Below are 26,384 nucleotides of genomic sequence, written 5' to 3'. Positions count from 1 at the left end.
TTGTCTATTCCTCCAAACAGACTGTTCCTTTGGCTTAGTCTGTTATACAGAACAGGGCTTCTTGGCAGTTCTGTGGCTCTTCACAAAGTTGGGATGGGATGTGCATCAGCATGCAGGGGAACGGACAGCCAGTGAAATCTGCCATAACACATTTTATAGTCTAGCTAGAAGTGATTGCGAGCAGTGCACTGGCATCAAGTTAAGGAAAGCCAAGCATAAAAGGCACAGTTTCACATCTACTGATGTTTGCTTTGGACCGTTTTCTCCACAAGTCAAAAAAAAAAAAAAAAGCAATCAAAAATATGAGGCAAGGGAAAGAGTCATGTCAGTTGCACAGCTCCTCTGCAGACGGAGACTCTGGCACTTTTAATCAAATTCTTAGCAGAGTTAAAGGAAAGTTTTGGAAGGAAAAGGGAAAGTAATTTTAAATACCGAAGCTTTCTAAGTAAAGAAAAGACTTTTCTTGGCGGTCAAACGGCCCGCTAAAAGGAATGTCTTTCCAGTGCCTGTGCTGCTCGAGACGATGCAAATGTTTGTATTTCACATCAACAAATCAAAAGGAAGGCAACGGCGAGGGAGGATCGGAAAAAAGAAAGAAAAGAAAGCAGGATGAGGAAAAGGATGAGCGGAAATGAAAAGACACCTTAGCACATTCTCACATTAAAATGCATGAAGGCAAGCCTCAGATCCTTCAGCAAACCTCTTCATGCTATGCCGAGTTGCACAAATTCAATTACGCATGCTTCTCCCTTTCTCCCCTGTACCAACCACCCCCCCTCCCAAAAAACCCACCCATTTAACCACCCAATCCTCAGCCCCTCACTCACTCACACACACACTCACACACCCTACCGATGGTGCAGTGTTCTCCATTCCAGCCCGGGCTGCATTCACACTTGCCGTCCTTGCAGGTGCCATGTTCGCTGCAGCGCGGGTGACACGCCCTCTGGTCACACCCGGCGCCCGTCCAGCCCTCCTCACAGCGGCAGCCGCCCGCCACGCAGACGCCATGACCGCCACAGTCCGCCGCACAAAGCTCTGTGGGAGAAATGCAGGATAGGGAGGGGGGAGAGGGGGGGCAGAAGACCACAGGGGGTAAAGAGAAGACAAATCCACAAGTTATTGTTGGAGATGGACCACCACACTCCGCTAACTCGCCCGACAGCCGCTGAAAAGGAATTCTCACCCCGCATAAGAAAGGGGAGTAGAATCCCCTTTGGACAATACAGATCTAATAAGCCTGTCACAAAGAGAAGAGAGGGGGGCATGTATGGTGCCGGATTCTCTGCAGTGCCCCTCGTCGTCTTTTGTTAATGCGCACCCCTCCTTGTGTCATGAGAAGGTGGGCAGAAAAGAAAAAGCCTAATTTTGACTTTCTGTTAAACAGCAACACGTCAACCCTTGTTACCCGATCAAATAACAGGCTTATTAATCAGCTATTAATCTTAAAGGGCCGGTAGCATGGAAAACGAAAGTCCCATTGGTTTGTTTTTAATTAGTTTTTAATGCACTGTTATGTGATACAGTTTCAAAATGAAAACATAAGGTCTTATCATAAAGTCCAAATATGGAAATGGAGAAATTCTTTAATTTTACATTAATGTCCATTGGTCCATTCATCATGACACAATATAAAGAACAGATTGAAGATAGTAATTATGTCAAAAAGTGGAAAATTACAAAAATGGAGATTTTGTTCAGTTAAGTAAAGAAAATGAGCATCTGAATTGAATCCTGACTCTTTCTATGGTACATAAATCAAAACATACTCCAAAACACAAAGCAAGAAATTAAAAAAAGGCCTTGCTGGTGAATGATTGGAGGAGAGCTTGGACCAGACCGGTGAACAAGCCTTAACAGAGGCCACCACTCACAATGCGCCATCTGAGTGTTTACAGATTGAATGCCCTCTCCTGCTTCCTGGGGCCCGGGGGACACCTAGTTATCCTTGTAGGGTGAAGCAGGAGAGACAGGCCAATACTGAAGTGCAAGACTTCACAGCACCGCCTCCGAGTTTGTAAACTTTCTCTAAACTCTGCTTGTCAACCACTTTGGTTATAGCCTAGGGCTCATTCACAGCCAACTAGGTTTCGGAAACAAAGGCTGGAAAATCGTTCAGGAGCGCCGTGCTGGCTGAAAACAAGGTCGCGTTGTGAATTAGATCATGAGGACCACGAGTTGAGTCGAAGCCCTGCGAGTTGGCACGTAGAGGCTAGACATGAGCACATATTCCCATCTGATTAGTTGAACGCATTCACCTATTTCTCATGGGGGGACTAGAAAGAGAGAAGATACAGGCCATTAATAAGTCAATTATGTCCTGTGCAGCTCCCCATTTTGGTCATTGTTAGAAATTAAATGGAGTCAAGTTAGGCTTTTCAGGCACAGACCATAACATGGCATTAGAGGCTTTAAAACCTTTAAAGGACAGAAAAATTCTTCCCTCTCACTAATTACAGAACTGGGCCTTTGTTAAATTGTGTAAATGTCTTTAATTTCACATGCGACTTTTCAATTAGAGGCGTCCTAACAGCATTTCATCCATAGCTGCTTTGAGTTGTCTAGGAGACACAACAGTTCCCTCATTACCACACACACACACACACAAACACATTTGTGTACTTTGCAGAACTGTCTCACTGTCTTCCTCTTTTTGACCTATACACTATATGGACAAAAGTATTGGGACACCTGCTCATTCATAGGTTTTTCCAAAATCAAAGGTATTAAAAAAACAGTTGGAGTAACTGTCTCTACTGTCCAGGGAAGAAGCCTTCAACTAGATTTTGGAGCATTGCTGTCAGGATTTTATTGCATTCAGTGACAAGAGTGTTAATGAGCTCAGGATACTGGACCATCTTCAGCCCACCTCATCCCAAACTCCCCAACACATTCCAAAATATCATATGGAGCATCATCCATCATTCCAGAGAACACAGTTCCACTGCTGCACAGCTCAATGCTGGGGGAATAAGATAATAAATATGGAGGTTTCTTAACTATTTCCTCACAAGAAAATTACATTTCTTTGATTAAAACCATTTTACAAAGACATTCCTTTAATTGGCTATTTTTGGCTATATTGCCTCCATATGTTCATATTGTTCAAATGAAGATCAGATTGTCCATATGTTTAAAAAACGATTTTGCATGGGGTGTCCTCATTTTTCCACGTGACTGGATATGCAAAAACAAGTCACTCCATAATCACTGGAGAGTTTTCTTATAAAAAAAATTCTAAAACATCTAAAAACATCTCTTTCCTCAAGAAGACAGAGGACAAATTGCAGGGCATTCTTTATAAGTCATGGAAAAATAAGCCAATGACCCCTGCCTGACCACTGTAATAGAGGGGAAGCTTTAACTGATGCACATCATGATTGTTCACAGAAGCTCATTTCTGAACATGACACGAAGGCAAAAGTGGCCTCATACTTAAGCTGAGAGCTTTCTCATCGTGGTAACCAGCGGCAGACGGCAGAATATGAGCAGGAAAAAAAAATACATAAGAAAGAATCAAAGCTTTTTTTCTTTTTTTGTGAACTTGGAGAGTCCTTTTCTCTGAACAGTAGATGCAATTAGCCGCCACATCAGCAGGGCCCTCGGCCTGGCTCACGTAGGGAACGTGTGGCCCTTTCAAGAGGCTGTCTGCAGTGTCCCATAGCCTGTTTATCATCATGACAGTGCCTGCCATGTACAAAGCAAGAGAGAAACACACACGCATCCAGCGTATCCCAAACCTGTGTACGACGTAGTGTGTGTGTGGCAGTTGGTCGGCAGCCAGGAGTCGCGAGGAACGACATTAGCAATGGAAAACGTGTGATAATAGGTGGGATTAAGGCAGATGTTCAACATTCCAGTTACTGTAATTATACTGCTCTGTACTGCAACTGCAATATACATCCCCACAGTATAGGTGGCAATGGTATGTGTATTTATACCATGGTGTGGACGTCATGTTTCTGTACAAAGAATACACAGTACAGTACAGATGATCCGGTCATGTGGTGGTTGAAGACTGGTGATCATAACGCAGTACCAATTTTCACACCCTAAAACCTTAAGATGTTGCTGCTTTTTCCCTCTTTACCAAGCCCATACCGACCCATGATGTTCAAACCATGGTATGAACTGAACCATGACTTTTATTTACTGTTACATTCCTACCCCCAATACAATGAAAACACATTAGTGAACCCTTTAGATTATGTGATTAAGAACTAGCCCAAGTCAAGTCACTTATGCTTTTAGACTTGTGAATTCATTAATTCATTCCAACATCTGTGATTGGCCAGAATGCTCACAGCACGCATCATATCATCATATTTGCATATTATACACTTCTGTGATATCAGTATTGCAAATGTCGACACTGCAATCATGACATCCAATATTTTGTGCCGCTCTAGTCAGGGGATTTATTGTCACAGTGAGTTCAGTTCAGAGTTCAGTGGCCTTCAAAAGTGACAGCAGCTCTTTTGTAAAAGGCAGAACCACCCCCAGAAATAATCCTGATTGATTGAAGTGTCATTTGAAAGTCAAGGTTCAAGCACAGTCCAAGAAACCCCCCAAAAAGTGGTTTAATATGAGAAATAAAAGATTATATATTTATATAAATATAAATATTAAATAACTTAATGCTTCTTAATTCCCTGCCAGAACATTTCCTTTATATAATGTAATTAAACTGCAAGAAAACAGAGGAAATAAGCACAGAAAATCGAGAACATTGGGCACCTTGGTGCCACGTGCTGCTTCGGATTAGCGCCTGAACTCAATGGCCTGTGGTAGCCTTTCTCCCTGAGCAGACACTCCTTCATTTAAATGCTTGCGCGCTTCACGAGCCTGGAAAGCAAGCAGGGCCGGGAGGGAGAAAGTGCAACCTCATCATAATTTACAGCGCAGACTCGTCCGCTTGAGAAGCCAGGCTTTAAAATGCCTATTTCCCAGCAAATCCCAGGGATTACCTAATAGGTCAGCCTGTCTGCTTGGCATTAATGGGGAAATTCACAGTCACAGATAGCTGTGTTTCCGCACTTTGGGAGGGAGAAATCATCTTTACTTGGATGATCTTCTTTAAGGTTAGTGGCAAAGCTAGTAGCTAGCATTTGCTAGAAGGTCCACATGAAGTGAAAAACACTCAAGATGATCAATAAGTCTCAGCACCATGGCTACTTTGTACTTTGTAGGAGTTTGTTAATTCACCTTTGAGATTCAGATTAAATTTGGACTGTGTAATCCAAATTTAAGGGTCCCTTATCATTTATAGCACCTTAAGGCTAAAGAAAGAGGCCTCAGTGTGACCTGCATTCAGTCTGCACTTCAGTACACCTTGTTCAGAGGCAATGTTAGTGTAGTTATAGCAGTTACACCAGAAAGGCTCATAGCCTCAGGAGAAACATGCACAGAACCTGACTCTCCTTTCCAGCGTTTACAGCAATAAGGCAATAAGCCAGTTACACAGTATCAAACACGGTGGTATCTTCCCCTACTGGTGCGGGTGGTTTTACTAGCGTGACCGGAACTGTTTAAATGTGGAACAAGGTTCAATGGACAGTAGTGTCCACCAGTCAAAGCATGACAGAAACAGCAGTGAAGCCTAAACCCACTATCGGCAGCAACAGAGCAAAAATGGCAACAATTAAAAGAAGAAACTGCACGACTGGCCCATACACTATGGCTCCATTTTGAAATCTGGAGGTCTTAACAAAAGATCTGGAGTGGCTTTAACGAAAGAAAATAACATAACCAATTGTTTTGGATTTCTAAAAAAGGATCCACACTAAATCTAAAAGCTGCTTTTGAGATTTCTGCCAATGACGCAAATGGTGAACTGCAAGACAAATTACCCCTGCAAAAGGGGGAAGTGACTGCTTCCATGGCAACAGGTAATAGGGTGAGATTAGGCAGAGGATCGTTGCCTTTGGTTTCATTAAGCAAAGTTGTACCTTCACATGGGCTTATATACTGTAAACAGTCATACCTGATGAAATGCTTATTAAGAGCATTAGGAGAACATTATGGTACAATTGATTGACATGCAGCATTAAAAAGACAGTTTGATGGGAGGCAAAAGAGCATCACAAATATCGTAGAGCAGGGTTCAGCAAGTTTAAATACTCACAACGGAGTAGGCCACTTGTGCAGGCTACGGTACGGCCTTAATGCAATGTCATTGGAGAACACTAAGATTAATTACATTAACTAACAGAGTCCTGTGTTGCCTAGCATTGCGCTGAGTGATAGAGAGGGATTTTTATCAATTAAAAAAAGTAGTTTGCTGTGGTGTCAGACACCAAATAGCCTTAAAGAAGCCTATCTGACACCAAGTAACAACATGTTTGGGGCAAATATTCATTTCCACAGGGTTATTTGGTAGGTATAAGCTTCCAGTCCATCCTAGCAACTAACTAAAGCCTTGTTTTTGCAGTCTAAACCTAAAGAAGCTTCCTTTAAAAGTAAACAAGCTCAACACCAGCTTAGCTGTTAACTAATCTAAGCAGGGTGGTTTTACTGACCTGTGGAGCAGTCGTGACCAGTCCAGTTGGGGTCACAGCTGCAGGTGCCCGTATCAGCCAGAAAGGCACCGTGTCCTGAGCACTGGTCCATGCAGGAGGCCCGTGGGCTCTCACACCCAGGGCCGCCCCAACCCACGAAACAGTGGCACTCGCCACGAACACACACACCTCGTCCTGAGCAAGTGGGGTCCAGGCAGTCCACTGAGGAAAGAAAAGAAACATTGTTAGGGCATGCTGACCAAGCTAGAAGAAACACCATCAAATACCAGAACAGAGAGAAAGTGAGGGGAACTATAGCTGTTTATATTTCATTATGTTTTCAGATCACTTATTGATTCAGTTATTAAAACCAAAATTAATTGGGCTAACAAATCTTCAGTTTGCCTTGTATATCAGGATGCAGACTACTGCAGCATATACTTGCATAAGCCAGGTTTGGTTGGAAGTTAAGCAGTCTGTTTTAGAAAGGTGACATCTGAATCATATTAGTGTGAGTGGCATTAGTAAGCAACAGACAGTGGAACGAAACAGAGCCGACAACATTCGTTCATATGAGCAAGTGATAGCCGCGAGCCACTGAACGCTGTGATTTTAAGATATTTTCCCCTGTAGTTTGTTATTGGGAGGCTTATATTAGTAGCTTGTTATTGGGAGGCTTAAGGTACTTAACGGTCAAAGACTATTTCATGAACAGCACAGTGCTTTACTAGTTTTCATTCAGAATTCAGTTTGTGTGTGTACAGAGCTTTGAACACGGCTCAGCCACTCACATGTTTGTGAATTGATGCATGTCGATGATGAAGTGTCCAAATTCACATGGCCCTAATACTCCCTAATATTTTGGCGACAGCCCTTGTCTCAGAATTCCCATATTGGGGCATCCTTAGTTAAATACCTATAGCCTAAAGAAAGGAGGCAGCTAGCATTAACTAGCATATTTACAGTCTTACACTCACTGCACTTCGTGTTTGGATTCAGGCAATTGTTTTAAAATTGAAAAAGGAAAATAAACGTTTACAGGTTTTGCTATCAGCTAAATAATGTGTTATTTACTGGTTATTGTTATTTGCCCAATAATTTCCGCCTTGGAGCATCGTTGTTTAATACTTGATGCTCCACCTTGGAGCATCCTTGTTTAAAACTACACTAACGTTGCTTTGGGAATTCTGTGCTTGATACAGTCATGCCAATAAAGTGAAGGTCTCCAAAAGGATTGGGCCTGAGACTCTCTTGTAAACAAGCGCTCTTCACATTTCCAGCCAATACTTCCTAAAGCTGGACAAGAAAGGGATTTACAAACGGGCAAATTAGACAGCCAACCCCATAGCCGTGCAACACGCAGCCAGGTGGGGGAGAGCTCTCTTTCTCTCTCTCTCTCTCTCTCTCTCTCTCTCTCTCTCACTCACTCACTCACTCACTCCCTCTCTCACTGCTGGTAATGAGATTTCCTCCCAGCGCCAGGGAGGGTGGCCGCAGCCAGCGCATGCTGGGCTAAATTGAAAAGCGGCGCTGGACGTGCTCCCCCGCTCGCTCGCTGCCGAACCCAGAAACGCTGAGAGCTGGTCAGAATGCAAACGAGGCCGCTGCCACACACTCAGGCCTGGCGGGTGAAAAACATGCGCTTCTTCTCTTAACACACATTCCCTGCTTTTTATTTAACTGTAACCCCCCCCCCCACCACCACCACCTTAGAACTTAGCCTGACTTATGACTGCTGATCCTTTCATCACTCAACCTCTGGCAAGAACAAAAAAAAAGGAAAAATGCAGAAAGTCTGTTCGGTCCCATGCTAATGCTAATGATTGTTAATGATTGTTAATGGATGTTTAATGAAAACAGAGACCTGGAGAAAGCTGGCGAATGTTGCCTCAGTTAACGAGAGGACAAAGGCCACAACCGAAAAATTAGATAATAATAATAATAATAACAACAACAACAACAGGAAGAATGTCACAGATGGAGAACGTGCATCTGGGTGGAGGGGACATGGAGACGCAGGGGGCACGGCTGCCTCCCTTTACCGTGACACAAACGAGTATAAAGGCCTTGCCTATAGACAAACAGGAGCTGTGGCCTCTTAGCAGATGGCTTGGGCACCAGGCTCGGAGATCATAGGCTAACTGACAAGAGCTGCTCTCCTGGCAATTAATCATCACCGCCTGAAGGTCGCGGAGAAGAAAGGTAGAAGCCTTAAAGGGCCAGCGGCCCCATTCTCTCCCTCCGCCTGTCTGCGGTGCAACCCAAAATAGAATATTGGCGGGGGGGATCAGAGGTGTCAGAACTCCCATTTATCAAAATCAGACGCTCTATTTTTCATCTTGAAATGAGCGCCTTCAAGAGCTGCCAAACACAATGGCGAGTTCAATCTTATCTCTTGGCACCTTGGCCTGGGGCCCTCTGCCGGGCCCTCTGGGACACCATTAACAGATTAAAGCAGAGCTGCCCAGTCCTGCGGCTGGAGATCTACCTTCCAACGGAGTTTATTTCAACCCTGACTTAACACACCTTTCTCTAATGTACACGTGCTCTGACCAAAATCATTGGCTTGTATTTGCTCAAGCAAAATCATCATTACAGTTTTATTATGTCACAGAGGAAGGTGGATGTATGTGAGGAGTCTCACCCAAGGGTTTATATTAGTCTAGTGGTGTGCTTACCCAAACAGGGAACAGATCCTCAGTCTATCGCATAGAGTGCAGTGATGGTGCAATGTTAGACCAACGCTAAATCATGCGTCTTATAATCTATGCTTACTGAAATACTGATAGAAATATGATATCAATCTAAGCTTAAGCTGGAACTAAACTCTGCAGGACATATTGATCTCCAGGAGAGCTGGGTTCAGCAGCCCTGGATTAAATTCACACTTTGCATTTGTGCAAAACTGTTTACTGTGTTTCAGACAACAAAAAGGATTGTTTTGTGTGGCCTAATGAATTGCTATGAGCCGTTTCAAAGCATTTATAATGCACTGAGATTAGAGAAATCTTCTCCATCTAAACAGAGAAAGAGCAGGCTTTTGTGCTCAACTTCAAAAAACAGTATAGTCTGAAATATTCAGAAACAGAGTGCGGGCCGGTCCTGAAAAAGCCCCATAAGCCCATGGGATGAAATGGTGTTTTCTCCCTAATACCGCTAAATTACGGCTCATCTCACATGTTTGGCACTGTGCAAGTGTTGGATTTTTATGTAGTGCATAAACAGAAACAACAACAGCCTGACCATAACGCAATGCTAGATGGTGGTGTGTGTGAAGTGTGTGTGTGTGTGTGTGTGTGTGTGTGTGTTTGGGGGGGGGGGGCTGAAAACTTGCAGGGGAATGATGACAGGAGAACAATTGGGAGAACCTACGCATTGATTTGTGAATGTATTTTAGGGCTATTTTCAGTCTTTTTGAAAATAAAGGTGCTTCGAATGGTTCTTTAGGCGATCCCATAGAAGAACCACTTTTGGTCTCATAAAGAACTACATTGCTCAAAGAGATTTTTGAAGCGTTAAGAGTGTAGCCTTGGACTAAGCGGCACATTCTACAGCTGTTCTCCACTGAAATTCCTGTTGACTTGGATACTAAACTGATCGTCTTTACAAGAAAGGTAAATTTAGTTTCTAGCCCAATCATTATCATCAAAATGGCATTACCTTCTTCACAATTTTCTCCCTTAAAGCCTGGGTTGCAGATGCAGGTCCCCACTATGCACGTCCCATGTCCACTGCACGTCACGTCAATGCACTGGTTGGTGGGAACATCACATTCTGACCCTTTCCAACCGCTGTGGCACATGCAGCGGCCTTTTAGGTACTGGCCGTTCCCGCTGCAGAGCACTGGACAGGAAGCTGTGGGAGGCCAAATACAAAAATACATGTGCACATCCATTTAAATAGGGTCTAAATAGCTCCAAACCAACAATGCCTGGCCCAGGACTCTGGCATTTGAACAGAAATTAGGCTAGGATACTTTTTCGGAACATAACTGTTTAATGAGTTAATATTCCAAGCATTTTGTGTTAAAGGCACAATCAGAGATCTGTAAAGCCACTTTAAGCTGTACCTTCAAATGAGATTTATGGCATAGAACTGTTCCGACTCCACTGTAGGCAATCTGAATCCATTGTTTGCAAACAATGAAGAGCTCTGAAAAGATATGGGCAATGGCTATTTGTGCCAACTCACTCAGAGCTCAGCAAATTTCTGATTGTGCCTTGGACTGGTATTTTAATGATTCATGTGGGTGGGTGGGTGTCTAGCAAATAATTAAATAAGAACAACAGATACACATGCTGGCTCATGGACAAGGAAGAGGACAGAGAGAGAGAGAGGGCTCTTACCTCTACCACAGTCTGGTCCTCTGAAGCCCAGGAAACAGTGGCAGGTTCCAGCTATGCAGTCTCCATTACCAAAGCAGTTACTGGGACAGTCATCAATCGAGTCTGAAATAAAATAAAAAAGCAGTGGTGTCTGTCAGAAGAGCTCACAACATTCATCAACAGTTTTTTCATATATAGATTTTTTTTATATAGATCTACAGGAATGCTTTTCGTTTTCTCCTGCAGTGTCAAGTCTTCCCACTCTAAGTGAAAACGGAGACTGTATATCATCGCTGTCAAACAAAAACCTTTCGTCTCCAAAAAACTTTACAGAGGAAGGGAAAAAAAACATCTTCACTTTTAATAGAATTCATTTTGGAGCATTTCTTTTGGTCTGTTCATGAGGAAATTTGGACACAATGTAAAGAACAACTGCCAGATTCACATTATGTCCAAAAGTGAAAAACGACAAAAGTGGAGAAACAAGGTGTTTGTGTGAGAGTACCAAAAGGTTAGCGTAGTTCTCAATCTCCTGATGGAAATGTCACTAAAAACTAAAGCTTTCCATCCCCTTTGAACTAAGGCTGTTTAATCTGTATTGTTTACACATCAGGTTGCTCTGTGTTCTGGGGTAAATCATGCCAGTACTGGGTTGGGAGGGTCCTGTGCAGAAATGCTGTGCCTTACCATCAAAAGATTAAGCAGCGAAAGATGTCTGGAGTTAATAAAATTTTATTTTTATTTAATTTATGATCTTGAGGGATACTTGAATTACTATATTCTTTTACATTAGATGTACCTAATACAGTATATCCCATATAACATGCACATGTGGAGCCTGTATGGGTAGCTGAACTAGTTACCAGATAGTTTTGTCCATGGGTTCCATGTTGGTCCTACATATGGATGCCCACCAGGGTCCCACAGGACCCGGAGGGGTTAAACATGGGCCCCATCTGGGTTGTACACTGCACATCAGGCCTAAATAGGAAGCCCAAATGTGTCCCAGTAACAACACATGTACTAACCCACTCAGAGTCCATGCCCACCTGGAACCCACCTAGCCCACTTTCTATTATATTGGCTAAGAAGGTTTTTGCATCATATTTGAACCGTAATGTTCACTTTCAGGATTACAAGAATTATTTGAGTTATGGAGTAACTATGCGTATAGGGACACATTTAGGCACATCTAGTCCCCAACTGATCACGACTGGCTTTAATGACTGAGATGGGAGTCACAGCATTTTGGGCAAAAAGCGCTGCAATTTTAAAAAAGTTCCATTTGAACCAGCAATCTAGCAGATAATCCCCTTACGTTCTGCGGTACCCATGCACTTATACTCGCTCCGACCCATTCACGCCTCAAAGGCTTGCTGTCGCTACTTATGCCCTGTTATCAGGAGGTTATTCCAGGCCTGCTCTGCATAGCGTTAATGTTCTATCAGATGGTGGACTTCACAGTTGTGCAAAGGAGGGTCATTTCGGCAGCCATTCATGCTGGTCGGAATTCAAAAAACTGGACGAGGCAGTGAATTAAACATGAAATGGCGCTGGAAAATATCCCCCTCTCCGGCTGCCCTGGGGCGGCTGGAGCTCCTACAGGGCCAGGATCGGCCCTGACAAAGCCGCTTTTGTGTGAAAGAAAAAGGGTTGGAAATGTGAACCTCCTCACAGTCTTCTGTCCTTCCTCAGGAGAGCGAATTACAGCAAAGGATGCAATACAATGAAAGAGAGACAGAGACTGAGTGAGAGGGAGAGAGAGACTGAGAGAAAGAGAGAGAAGGCGGGATGGTGTGGGAAGGCACAGAGACAGAAGGGAACTCCAAAGTGAGCTGAAAGTGTGTGTTTTCTTCTTTCTTGAGCCACACGTTTAGCTTAGTAATGCAAAAAGAAGAGGTTACAATCCCCCCTGGTGTGTCCAAGGCCCATCAATATTTTGGTGGTGTGTTTGATAGCCTCCAACCACTGGCTCAAACTACAAGGCTCAACTCATTTCACAAAAGCTAGGACAGCTGGGAGTTAAGTGTGTGTCATAACACTGTGCAATACGGACAGAATACCATATTGTGAATCTGCTGCTATACACTGAAGTTGTGGTATGTTGTCTTGCAACATATTAAAAATGTACTGGTGGGTCAATATAAAGGCCTGCATGGTTTCGTCCAAAATAGTTTACTTGTGTTGGATTATATGACTCATCAAAACACCTACACAAGCTCTTGCCCGGAACGGTGATTGCTCATAGTACGCCATTAAAAAGGCTCCAGTTGGTTAGAGGGCTTCTTTGAATTGCAGTACTGTTACAGTATTATTTATTTGTTTCAGCAGACTGATCTAGTCAGTGAAAATCAGAAATCATGTTGCATTCTTGCTGTGAAACTTTGAAGACAACATCAGGTCAGGTTTCTGAGTTAACTGGATGACGATTGCTAGGGGTGGTAGGAGGAAAAGGTGAACCATGAAGACATTGGTTAATATTATTCGTCCATGTCCACTGATGGTCTGATGACATAATCAAAAATCAGATGTTTTAGGGGAAGGCAACTGTCAGTATACCCTTACTGAGCAATTTATTAGGAACACTAGTAAACTAATATACTAATACTGAGTTTGACCTTCTTTCACTCTCAGAACAACCCCAAGCCTTCATTCAAGCATCACCAATTCCTGTAGTTTTTGCAGAAGAACATCATACTGTAAATCTCCCAGTCTTACTGGGTATTTAGAATATGGAAGAAGCCATTGAAAAATGATACTCAAAGACACTGTGATGACTGATTGCTATTAACAGTGCCAAAAGACTGTGTTTCTCACACAGTACACCACCTCCACCAGCCTGTACTGTTGACACAAGGCAAGACTGGATCCCGACATGGTCTTCTGTTGTAGCCTGTCTTGCCACACTTCCCCCTTTCTAATGGTTGATGAAGCTGCTGGCTTGTTTTTGCATGTTTTTATGCATTGCACTGCTGTCACACGGTTAGGTTATTAGATAATGAATGAATGATTGAATGAATGAGTAGGTGTGTTCCTAATAAACTGCTTGCTGAGTGTATTTTAATGGAAGATTATGTTAAAACCTATTTTTTTTTTTATTTCATATGAAGCACGCTTGATAGAAACAGATAAGAAAACTGACATGGTAACAAAGGTCCATTGATCTCAGGTTAAAGGCATATTCATATTCTTTGTAAGATCATGATCTTTACATATACCACTGTGTTGAGATATCAGGGTATTACTAAAGAATAGTAGATTAAAAGGCAGAAACAGACACTAATTTGTCTCAGAAATAAAGGATTAGCAAGGTTTCAGAGGCGTGAAGCTTCAGGCGTTTGCTGTTTCAAATGCACCCAAGAACTACATTTATGCAGCCGCTTCCCTCTTTCCATTTTGAGCTGAGAGAACATCCTAGTGCTCTTAGTGGACATGCATGTGGCACTCCAACAACTCGGACTAGCTCTGCTATCTGCCAACACCCCGCTGTCCCTCCGCACACCGCACTCACACACTCTCCTAACCACACGCCTGTCCGTCTGTCATCAAGAGTGATGTACACTCCACATACCCACTCGTGCTAACTCCAGCATGCACTTTCCAGCCCTGATCTTCTCCCCCAAAACCCTCATGTCTAATATAATCTCCGACGACTGATGGTGGGTGACGATGAGCAGGAACCATGTTTTTCCATGTTTTACTTGAGGAAAAAAACACAAGTACAGTCTATATTTCTGCCAGCTTCTCAGGCTCCCCGGTGACGCAAAGAGGAATGAGCCGTCAAATAAGCGCAGGGTCACAAACCCGTGAAGAACATATAACACGACTGGCCTTAAAACACATTTTTCTAGCCATGAACTTGTTTTGTTACTGATCAGTCCAATAGGCCTGGACAGCCTGGGTCAGGGGACAGATTACAGCCATGGCCTTTGCCTCACAGGTTTCGACCCCCCCCCCAACACACACACACACACACACACACACACAGAATTCTGAGTGGGGGTGTGTAACACCATACAGCAAGGACAAACGAGACTGTGCTCCACTTAACAAGAGAAGGATGGAGCACCTCAGCCTTTGAAGAAAAGTGAGGATTAGAGAGAAGAATTGACCTTTCCATGTTCTACCTACAACGCTGTTCTCTTTTAGAAACTGTTGCTAGACTGAACTGAAGTTTTACAGCTTTAGGTAAATAAACATCCCACTGAGAAATTGTACAGCATGTTGTTAGCTGCAGTGTACAGTGCTGAGTGTTCGGCTTAATGTGATCTACCGATATGCACTTGTGTTTTTTGTACCTAATCCAAACTAGACAGTATGAAATCTACAATGCTATTGATTTTGCCACCAGCATCACCTCAATTACATGATGTCTATCTTAACCTTAACATGCCCTTCCGCAAGCAGTATGCTCCTATTTTGACATGTGACACCAGCAGCATTCTAGATGTTTCTAGGCGGAAACTGCCCAAAATGCAGTATTTACAGTATTATATATATGCAGTATTTTATTGACTATAGGCCAATAGGCATGTCAACAAACAGCTACACCTATAGTTACAGCTACAGCTACCTACAGCTAACAAAGCAGGACAGCACTTGTGAGAACTGTGTAACGCAGAGTAACCGAGTAAGACTGTAATATGACTCTACTACATCAGTCCACATATTCTTTCACTTCCAGTGACGATTCTGTATATCTCAGCTTGCCTAGAAATGCATGTGAAAAGCGTGACCTTTAGGGGTGGCTCTAACTAAACAATTCTCGCACAGAGCTGCTTTAACTCGACACACAAATGTATTAGACCAGTTTTCCTGCAGTGAGGGGAATACAAAATGCTTGCATTTAAAAGTATGCTGTTCACTGTCAAAAGGGTACTATGGTTGAATGGCAGCTTTCCTGACTGAATGACTGATATTTACCACTGCTGACTTTTACCTGCAAGCACAGGCCAGAAGGCAATCACTAACAATAAACTCTGCTTGGGCTACTTTCTAGTGAGGTGTAGTTCAGGAACAGAAGAATACGACATAAAGCAATATCTAAAAAGGCAATAAGCTCTTCATCTGGTCTGTAGGTTACACATAACCTTGACTGAGCTCAGCAGAGCTGTTGTATTTGGGTTACGAGAGCAGGCCAGTGGTGTATTTGAATATCACTATACTGACGAGTCCCTCCCTGATTTCGGAGTCACTCTGGATGGGAGCGTCCGCTAAATGAATAAATGTAAAAGTCAATGTAAAACCTTTTAATCCCTGAGAGCAAGGAGATCATCTAAGGGTTGTATGCTAAAAACTGGCACAGCTTGATTTCTTCTGAAGGACATGGCTCAGGTGACCCACTTTACCAACTTCTCTCCCCCCCCCCCTCTCTCTCTTCGTCTCCTTCCCCACTTTCACAACTTCTCTCTCTTCTCTATCTCTTTTCCCACTTTATCACACCCTCTCTTTCCTCCTCTCTCACACTCTCTCTCCCTACTTTATCACAACTCCTCTCTCTCTTCCTCTCCTTCTCACATGAACTCTCACTTTTTAAATCAACTTTCCTCTGCCACAAATCCGGTACACTGCCTGCTATACACCTCATCCAGCCCCTCTGCATCGGTCCTTAGACTCCCAGCCAACATGCTCATGTGGGGCTCACATGGGTGGAACATAAGCTAGGTGGGTTCCAGGTAGCATGAGCTCTGAGTGGGGTAGTACATGTGTTGTTACTATGACTCAGTTGGGCTTTCCAAATGGGCCTTATCGTTACAGCCCACCTTAATTTCACATTGGTCACATGTAAGCCCAATGTGCAGTGTAAACAACCCAGATGGGGCCCATGTGTAATGTTATGCTATCTGTCAATAAGCCAGCTGAAAAGAAACCATCTCGATGCCTGGCTTAGTATGGTATACCTAAAGGCAGACACTCATAAAACCATAGATCAGCCTTAAAAATACACTATATAGATATGTATTGAGCGACTTGCTTATTCATTGTTTTTTCTAAAATCAAGGGTATTAAAAAAGAGGTTACCGTGCTTTTGTTGGAGTCTCTATTGTCCAGGCATTTTTCTAGATTCTGGAGCATTACTGTGAGATTTTCATTGTATCCAGTGACAAGAGCATTAGTAAAGTCAGGATGTTGGATGATCCCCACCCCACCTCATCCCGACTTCCCAACACATCCAAAAAGTATTGGATGGAGCACCATCATCATACCAGACAGTTCCACTGCTCCAAAGCTCAGTGATGGAGGCTTTATACCCCCCTTGCCCACCCCTGATTGTAGGCATGATCTTAGGTAGTTCTTCTCTATAGGGACTAATCAAGCTGTGTGTGTGTGTGCATTTGCAAATCTGTGTCAGCAATGGGCACAACTTTAAGTATCTTAATAGATTCATTAGAAGTGGTGTCCACAGACATTTGGACATAGTGTAAATCAGTGTACATCAAGTGTACATTGGGTTTTACTGTTAATGTACTGTCAATTTACCGTTTTCTGTTAAAAAGCTGTGTGTTCACACCAGAGTTCAAATCACTGGGCTACTGGGTGGCCTACGGCCTCTCACTCAAAGCCTCCCAGATTTCTGACTGGTCAAAAGGGAAAAAGGCCTTTGATGCCAATGTCACAAAATGTAATTCTTCTTGCACTCTTATGATACAGCATGATCCCCAAGGCTCTGAGTTCTTGTGTCCCTGTGCTTTTATTTCCACCCTGAACAAATAAAAGCGGCCGCCAAGCTCGCCTTTGATCACAAATTCTCAGGTGACAGCTTTGCAACCTGGCTACCTTGCCAGGGTTTACATGGTGTTTACATGCCTGTGTGTCGCCATGCTGTCTCAGACCAACTCAGGAATCCAGCATAAGACGAAGCTGATTTTTTATCGTTACAACTCTAGAGTATGAGGTATTAGATTCTCCCCCTGGCAAGAGAGGCTGAGTGGGCCGTTGTTTGTCTGTCTCCTGATGGGTCACGGCTGCTGCACCAGTCATACCGAGAATACGCTCCCATCGATCCGTGGGCTGCAGCACCCCTCCCCCTAACCCGTCCTTCTCTGCCTGTCTGTCACAGATGGACCATGGCCCAGGAGCTTTTAATTAAAGAGCATGTGAGAACAGCTCCCAGCTGCCACCTCCGTGAAAGCCGACACCTCGGGCCGATTCATGTACCCCCCACCCCCCCCACCCCACCATCCTCTTCCTCCCCACCCACCCAACGCACTCGTGCTAATCAAAGGCGCTTTTAGCGAACATAAGAGAGGGGACAAAATGAACAAACGGTCTCCGTCGGGAGGGTGGGGGGAAGGCCAGATGTCGGCAGCTGGGCTGTAGAATCATCGCAGTGTGTGTCAGTGCTGAAAAGAGTAGAGCTTTAAAAAAAGAGAGCTTTTTCTTTCATCAGTGAAAAGTAAATGCAAACTGGTAGTAATAATGACCAATAATGGCCCAGGCAGGGGGGCGGGAGAGGGGGGCAATCAGAAACCTTTGAATCCGGCCAGCCGGTGTTGTATGCAAATGGCCTGGCCCAAAAATGGAAAAACAGGCCTCATTCGAGACCCTCGAACAGTAAGGGGAGCATTAGAAGCTATCAGCACAGGAATACCATGATGCTGTAGAGTGTTAGCTGCTCCCTCCATCTTTCTTATTCAAATCTTTCTTGATTGCTGGGTAGCGGTCCAGACTGTTTAAGACCGCACTGATCAGTGCAGAAGAGCAGCAGGTCACGAGTGGCATGGATTGATAAGTAGCAGGGGGCTTCTTCAAAATTTTGTCCTTTTCTTAGCCTAATTTTTGAGGACTGAGCAAACAGTGTCTTTCCTATCAATGAATGACAAAATGGACTAAGATGTTTTTATGGACATGACAAGTGTCGAAGATGATGACTCCCTACTACATCAGACTCAAGAGCCTTGAACTTGAACTTCTTGTCATTGCATCTCACACTAAGACAAACTGGTCAAACCACGCTATATGTCCAAATGTCCAAACATTCAGCTACTTTAAGTTGCACCCATTGCTGACACAGATGTGCAAATGCCCACACACAGCTTGCCTAGTCCCTGTAGAGAGGCACTTCCAACAGAATAGGACTCTCCGGAGCAGATTAACAAAAGTATTAGCAGCATGCCTACTGCCAGGTGTAGGCTAGAGGAGTATGACGCCTTCTGGAGTGTTCCCAATACTTTTGGGATGAGTTGGGGAGTTAGGGAGTTGGGGATGAACACAGCACTCAGTAACGCTCTTGCCACTGAATGCAATCAAAGCAGAAAGCCTTGCCTGTACAGTAGAGACTCCAACAACAGCAACAACTCTTTTTCATACCCTAGATTAGATTGAGTCAGTGCCTCAATACTTTTGTCCATATAGTGTAGATGCTTAGCCTTGAGGAATACGAGATTAGACCAAAAATGAATTGAGTATTTCAAGCATTAGTTTGGTTTGAGTTAACCAGACCATTTAACTGCAATTTACAATACGCAGCACTGCAGTACAAGGCCTCAGAGCTTCTTAAACAAACCTATATGATTGGTCAGAGTGCATGAACATCTGTGACTGGTCAAAACACTCACAGGACAGGATATATATATATATATATATATATATATATATATATATATATATATATATAGAGAGAGAGAGAGAGAGAGAGAGATAAGAAGATATCTTAGATCGGCTACTTCAACCACTAAAAACGTACCACATTTTATAACATCTAATTAGACGTGCATGAATATGATTCTTGGGCCTAGATCATTAATCGCACAGTTTTATGATTAAACACTTGCAGTGCGGAATACTGTAATTTCTGTGATGCTATATCATTAACTCTGCAGTCCCACTAGCCACTAATTAAAGCAATGGTTGGTTGGTGTATCATACTGGGTATCAACTCAGCCTTCTCAGTGGCAAACCAGGGTTCAATACCCTCGGCTGGACAGATGCATCATGCAACAAGAATAAGAGTACTTGGGCAAGACACCTAATGCTACTTTAGCCTGTGTACCATGATTCAAATGTAAGTTGTTCTGAATAAGACAAACATTTAAATGTAAATAGTCAAAAACACTAATGTTGAAAACACAGGGGAGGGGGGGTAATGCTTTGTGTAGGTTACCCTGTCATTCACTGGTAGTTAAGCCAGGTAATTATTAGTAGTAGTCTTTTTCTTTTTCAACTTGATCCCAAATTTGGGACTTTGTAAACAATACCGCTAGAACAATTTGCAGGGCAAGCAAATACAACTCAATTTGGAAGGCTTCAGCAGGCTGCTGATTACTTTAAAATGCTGCAGTAAAATTCCTTTATTGTAAGCATGTTTATATAGGCCCCATACTTGTGCCAGGTGATTCCAGGTATCCACCGTGACCCTGACCAGGCAGAAGCAGATAAGAAGATGGATGGATGGATTAATGTTCCTCTAGTGGGGCATTCAGAACCCTAAAATTCTAGTTTTTGACCAGTTCCTTTGCTCCTTCCACTACAGTCACTACAACCATACTCACCTATAGCAGTGGTCAGGAAGGATACTTGCTCCGTCTCCTTGCCGTCATTGTACACTGCCAGGTGCCAGATGCCTGAGTCCATGTACTGGATGAAGCCTGTGTCATGACTGCTGAGGGGCATGAGGCTCCGCGGCTGGGTCAGAGCCGGCGGTCCTTCCAGGCTTTGAACCCCCTGAGCCAGGAGTCGGCGGCCGTCCAGCAGCTCCACAAAGTCAAACTAGAAAGAGACAGAGCAGAGACAAGGAAGAGTGCAGACGGGCATTAGGGTGACATGTGAGCCAAATGAGCTGCACCCCCCCTTCACCCCCCATTTCCAAATATACACACCCACACACACATAGGGGAGGAATAAGAGCCCTGTCAGCGACAGGATGCTGCTGTAGTGACAGTTCCCTCTGAGAGAAGAGTGGTGAGTGGTCAGGAGAGGGTTAGCTGCCTCCTCCTCACTCTGGAGGTGTTAATACGTTAAAAATGACAGACTGTAGGCCTGATAACATTTTTATCAAACTTGCAAGATAAAGAGCACTTGAAAGGAAATTTCACCTAAAAAACCCTGAAATTCTTGTCTTCACTGTCTATCAGTGATAAAGACAGCACAGTTTTTTTGTTCACCAAATGTCTCAAAAATGTATTATAAATACACAATTTTCAACTATATATATATATATATATATATATATATATATATATATATATATATATATATATGCGCTCTGGAGTCATTTCCAGTAATATAATAACACTGGTCCTATGATACAAATCAATAAAGCCAGGTTGAGAAGCTCAGCGTTCAATACAGAAATTAGGTGTCTGTTTATATCAGCCTCTTTACACTGAGAGTTTGTGTGTGGATAATCGTCTATACCACGAAATAAAAATGATATCCAGTCAACACCAGTATACGCAACAGGTACAACCTTTCAGCAGCTTATTTGTCCACAGAATAATCTGGACAGTAAACAACCATTGATTTTCATAGTCATAAAAAAGATAAGCTTCTCAAACATTTTAGTAATCAATAGCCAACACAAATCCAGCATGTGAAATGCTCCTGGTGCCCCATTCAAGATGGACTAGTTTGCTTGGGGAAGTACTATAATTCAGGGGATTATTGATGAGGTAGGCAGTTTTAATCCAGTTCAAATCTGCATGGTTTTAAAGTCGTAATAATTCCAGAGCAAACAGCCAGTCTTTATTCTCAATAACAGCACAGTCCTGTTTGAATGGACTTCACAGTAATTAGAGACACCACAACACTGCTTCTTCTTTTCCAATACCAGATTGATTAGGTGATTGGGTGGTACAGATTCAATATATTTTCTATTAAGCCTTAAAATGAGCTCTTTCTAATGGAAAACACTCAAAACTCCACCACCCCACAGAAAGAACTATGCGGCTAACATCACATCACATGGTTCACATCGCACTGTTCTCAACATATGTGCCTGAGCAACTTACCTGTGTGTGTGAGGGAGGAAGGCCTCTCCTTCCATAGATCCCCACCAAGGCATCTTTACTAAGGGACACGTTGAACTTGAGGTACATTGGGTGGTCGATGAAGACCTGCGACCTCCAGAAGATTCCGGGTGGTATCTGCTGCGAGACCTTGCGACCCACGTCTATCTCGCCCATGTCAATGAAGCTGTCGTCTGGGAAAAAGCTGTCCAGCTTACCTGCATTCCAAAGCAAGAACCAATCCAGCGTTACACTCTAAATGCCAATGTGGAGAAGGGCAGTACAGTATATTGTTTATTCATTTTTATAAATGCAAATATGCATTTGGGGCTGTTCAACCGTCACTGAATTGTTGGTTTTATGTTGAGAACAGCCTGACAAAATCCTTTATGAGTATTTTGTGGGTATTTTAATTTAATTGATTTAATTATGGTCACAATATTGGAAGTTTGGAAATGAAATTAAACATAAGATCAACTGCACCATAGAAAAAACTACACCTGGGCTGAGTTTCCCGATAACATCTTAAATGGTCAAGCGAGCATCACACTGAACACACTCTCTCTCTACCAGTTAAGGTGATCTCATCATTATCACTTGGAAACTGGGCCCTGGCCTATCCTAGTAGCATAAAAAATTTCCATATGTGGTGTGCTACAGCTCATCATTAGGTCGAATAATTTGGTAGCAGAAACTGCACATGTGGTTAAAGTATGGCCAATTAGGTGAGCAGCAATATGTAGCAAAGGAATCACAGTGATATTTTGTCCTTTGTGTCCTCAGGTGCAGTCAAGGAGAACCGTGTGGAGCAACTATCTCCCGCTGGACTTCCAATCATCAGTCACACGCAGGAAGCGCCACCCCACCTACCGCTAAGCTCCACTCCGCTAATAAAGCGTGTGGCCAGTCTCATTTACAATGAACAGCCCATTCTATGTGGGTGGAATGCCTGCGCGCGCCATAGCACACCCTTCTTCATCGGACCCCACGGAAATGGCAACATCTGCTCGCCCGTGTAAGCGGGCCAATTTCTGCAGTGATGGCGACGAAAACAGACATTCCTGCAAACAGAGCCCGGAGGACTTTTAGGCAGCGAGCACCACGGGCGGCTCCGCACACCACGGCAGATGGCGGTCCCTCAAAAAAGTCCGTCATTTGCAATGTGTTAGATCTGGAGAGACAAGGCACGCTCTCCTGCCTTCCAATTTACCGCCTTGGATAATGCGTCAACACATCAGCCCCAATTACACGTCGAATGATATTTTGTTCAGCAGCTCAACGCTTATTTTAAGCTATGCGGTCTCAAAAGTACAGTAGCGACACAAACGCCACGTTTACGGTTGCCTTCGTCGCAGCGTCTGTGTGATATTTCTGTACGGTGACATTTAGCAGTCTTTCTGCGAAGCGTGGCGTTACTTGAAGAACAGTGGATTCGGAGGCAGTAAACATTTCCACCTCGTGCGAACACTACGCTGACTTTGAGACTGAATCGGTTGAGCATTCTTTCCAGAAAATAAGCAAGTATGCATTGCACAAGGGTGACACTGGACCTATTGGCTGTGTTTCTGGTGACAACTATGCTCTGTAAGGCAGAATTAAAACCCCAGTCTATTGATTTCCCTTCAGCAACAGCTGTCACTCAGACAGAGACAGGCTAGCGGTGGCTGGGTCTCTGTTGCACTCTCTCTCTCTCTCTCTCTCTCTCTCTCTGCTGTCTGCTAAATGAAAAAGGATGACTCTGTGACTCATCTATATGGTAATAGCTGTGATCTCCCACCTTTTCTTCAAAGGCCCTATGGAGAATCAAATAGCTAAATCTGAACTCCGTTTTGTTTCAAGAGCTGAGGAGAGCAAACTTTCCCTACTGCGCAGCTCATCGGCGCTACCACAGGGGGGATAACACACTCTGCCAAGAAAACTCCAGACTAGTTTGGGAGATGAAAGGAAGGCATGCCTTCTTTGGATGGAGCACAAGTTCTAATCCTCCTCGAGCCCCTGGATACCCACTCCCTAAAGCTGTGCCATCCCTTCCTCCAGGAACAAATAATGCTCTTCCATTCCCCCAGCAACTTTCATTGGATTACAATGCAGATCTCCCAGCAAGCCGCCAAGACTGGTCACAGCATGGAGCTGGATGACAAATAATCCTGGATCTGGTTAAGTCTTTGAAAAAATCAAAACTAAGACGTTATAACGTTGGCCAGTGATGAGCAGTGTCAGTGGGAATCCGGAAAGAACTTGGTTTTGGAATGTGTGACCGGATTTGGGCCCACTGAAGGACAGTTCAAATGGCTGGGAAGAAAGTTTTTGCTGGGAGGTTAAATGTGGTTTGGTCTCCTTTCAAAACTTTCCAGTCTTTGCGAGGCACTAAATACAAACAGTTCCAGATGGTAATTTGAACAAAAGAACATGTAGGAGTTGACTTATTGGCAGCATTGTTAAGACTACATGACACCTACATAAGCCTTTCATAACAGCTGGCTTACTTTAACCAGCGTCAACAAGCCAACTGTGATGCAATTCTACCTCAGCGAGAATGACAACAACTGACACTAGTTGAAATAAGCACTTGTCTACATACGCTATTTGGACAAAAGTATTGGGACACCTGCTCATTCATTGTTTCTTCTAAAATCAGGGGTATAAAAAGGAGTTTATCCTGTCTCTACTGTCCAGGGAACAAGAGCGTTAGACGTTGCATGATTACCACCCCAGCTCATACACAAACGTATTGGATACAGCATTCATAATTCCAGAGAACACAGTTCCACTCCTCTACAGCTCAATGCTGGGGGATTTATACCCCTCTAGGCCATGTGTGGCATTAGGTGCCAATAGGTTCATGTTTATCTGCTCCAGAGATTGTCCTATTCTATTGGTAATACTACTCTACAGGGATTAGACAAGCTGTGTGTATGCATTTGCACATCTGTGTCAGCAATTGCTGCAACTTAAAGTAGATGAATGCATTCATTAAAAGGTGCGTCCATAAACACATATAAAGAGAACATATAGGACATATAGTGCATGTTTATATAGGTGTTATGTAGGTCTTACGTAGCCTAAAGGAAAGCTGCCTTTAAGTGAAGTGTTATCAAAGATGCTTAGATCCGTGACTTACAACAGGTATTCTCATTTATGGTTAAGCAATAAATGACACCAAATAAAGAGAGGCCCACCTATCATCAGTTACTTATCTAGGAATGAAAACAACAAATGAGTATTAGATGGATTTCACAATTCATTTGCAAAATCATAGTTTTAAAATATTACCTATTTAATGGAAATTGCCTGTATCAAAAATCTCATTTCCAAAGAGCTTTCCTTAATTGCCCTTTAAATTGTTTCTGTGCCCCAACATTTTACTCAGACTTTATCAAAGCAGCATAATACTCAGTCCTATAAACTTTTATCACTTTCATCCTTCGACTCTTTATATGCTTTCTAAATTGCTCTGAAAAAGAGAATCTGCCAGATCACTAAGTGTGACATAATTAATTACATGCTTTCACAATTAACTTGTGCCCATATGCTTCCACACTTACAGCCCAATATGACGTTAATGAAACAAACTACAAGTGTGAGAACTGAGATGAACAATTACGAGCATCAGAATGAATGCAGACATTCATTGGAAGGAGCAGTTAAGTAGTCAGCACTTAGGACTGGACTTGTGTGATATCTATTAATGATCTAATCACATCTTGATCATGATTAGGCTTTGTTTGTTTTTGAGCATTCAAGCTTTTAAGAGAATGACAGCCATAAACAAAAATGTTGTTTTGCGACATCTGTCAAACAGTCAAACGGAATCTAATAACTAATGTGCTACTAGCCAAGCTTAAAAAAAAGAGTTCAAATGACTACGAAAGGATTATACTGCTTAAGCGCTATGTATATATATATATATATATATATATATATATATATATATATATATATATATATACCATTGATAAATGCCTGCCAAACAAAAACCATAAATTTTAATGTCAAATATCCTAATTTAAATTCAAATATTTTTACAGTAATTTTCATTACAATTTCCATTACATTATTTCAATTACAAAGTCCACAGCAGTTAAACTTGCTCTTACAGCCTCAGTCAGTCAACCAAAACCAAAATGACAAAAAAAAATTAACAACAAATTGGTAGTAGGCACAATAAACTATATAAATATATTTTTAATCAACTGTTATTAAAAGCATGTTTAAATATAGGAAATTACATTTTGTAAGACATCAATCTAATAATAATATTTTATATAATATATCTAAATATAATAATATCTAATATAATATTTATCTAATATAATAAATCTAAAACAAAATAAATAAATGTAATTTGCAATTATTGGCATAATACTAAAAATAACATTTGGGTTGTTAAGACAGAAATTCAGTGATTTTACAGTGAAGTTTTGTATACTACTTTAAAAATGTCTAGTTTTTTCCATAATTTTTTTCCCAAAATTCTATTTTTTTTCCACAGCAGTGAGATTGACTTATTAAATGAAAAAGTACACAGCAGTTAACCCAAACACTTAAAATGTTACTGATGCACAATTTATTTTATTTATTGCACCCTCTGTTAATACTAGCTTTTTCTGAAACAC

General features: G+C 42.6%; 1 protein-coding gene across 11 annotated transcripts in view; it reads right to left on the bottom strand.

Moving 5' to 3' along the window:
- The window catches only part of tenm4 (teneurin transmembrane protein 4), a 239,132-nt gene that overhangs the window by 88,645 nt on the left and 124,103 nt on the right, over positions 1-26,384 (bottom strand). For all 11 annotated transcript variants that reach the window (XM_072691808.1, XM_072691809.1, XM_072691810.1 and 8 more), the window contains 6 exons: positions 21,772-21,986; positions 20,314-20,530; positions 10,844-10,945; positions 10,158-10,352; positions 6,519-6,719; positions 853-1,038 (listed from right to left, as the gene is read on the bottom strand). In XM_072691808.1, coding sequence (XP_072547909.1) covers positions 853-1,038; positions 6,519-6,719; positions 10,158-10,352; positions 10,844-10,945; positions 20,314-20,530; positions 21,772-21,986 — 1,116 coding nt within the window. The remainder of the gene's footprint in view (positions 1-852; positions 1,039-6,518; positions 6,720-10,157; positions 10,353-10,843; positions 10,946-20,313; positions 20,531-21,771; positions 21,987-26,384) is intronic.

This window comes from Salminus brasiliensis, chromosome 11 (genome assembly GCF_030463535.1).
Source record: "Salminus brasiliensis chromosome 11, fSalBra1.hap2, whole genome shotgun sequence".
In the NCBI taxonomy this organism is placed as follows: Eukaryota; Metazoa; Chordata; class Actinopteri; order Characiformes; family Bryconidae; genus Salminus; species Salminus brasiliensis.
The sequence above is the reverse complement of the archived record's forward strand: the minus strand, read 5'-3'. Positions and strand labels throughout refer to the sequence as shown.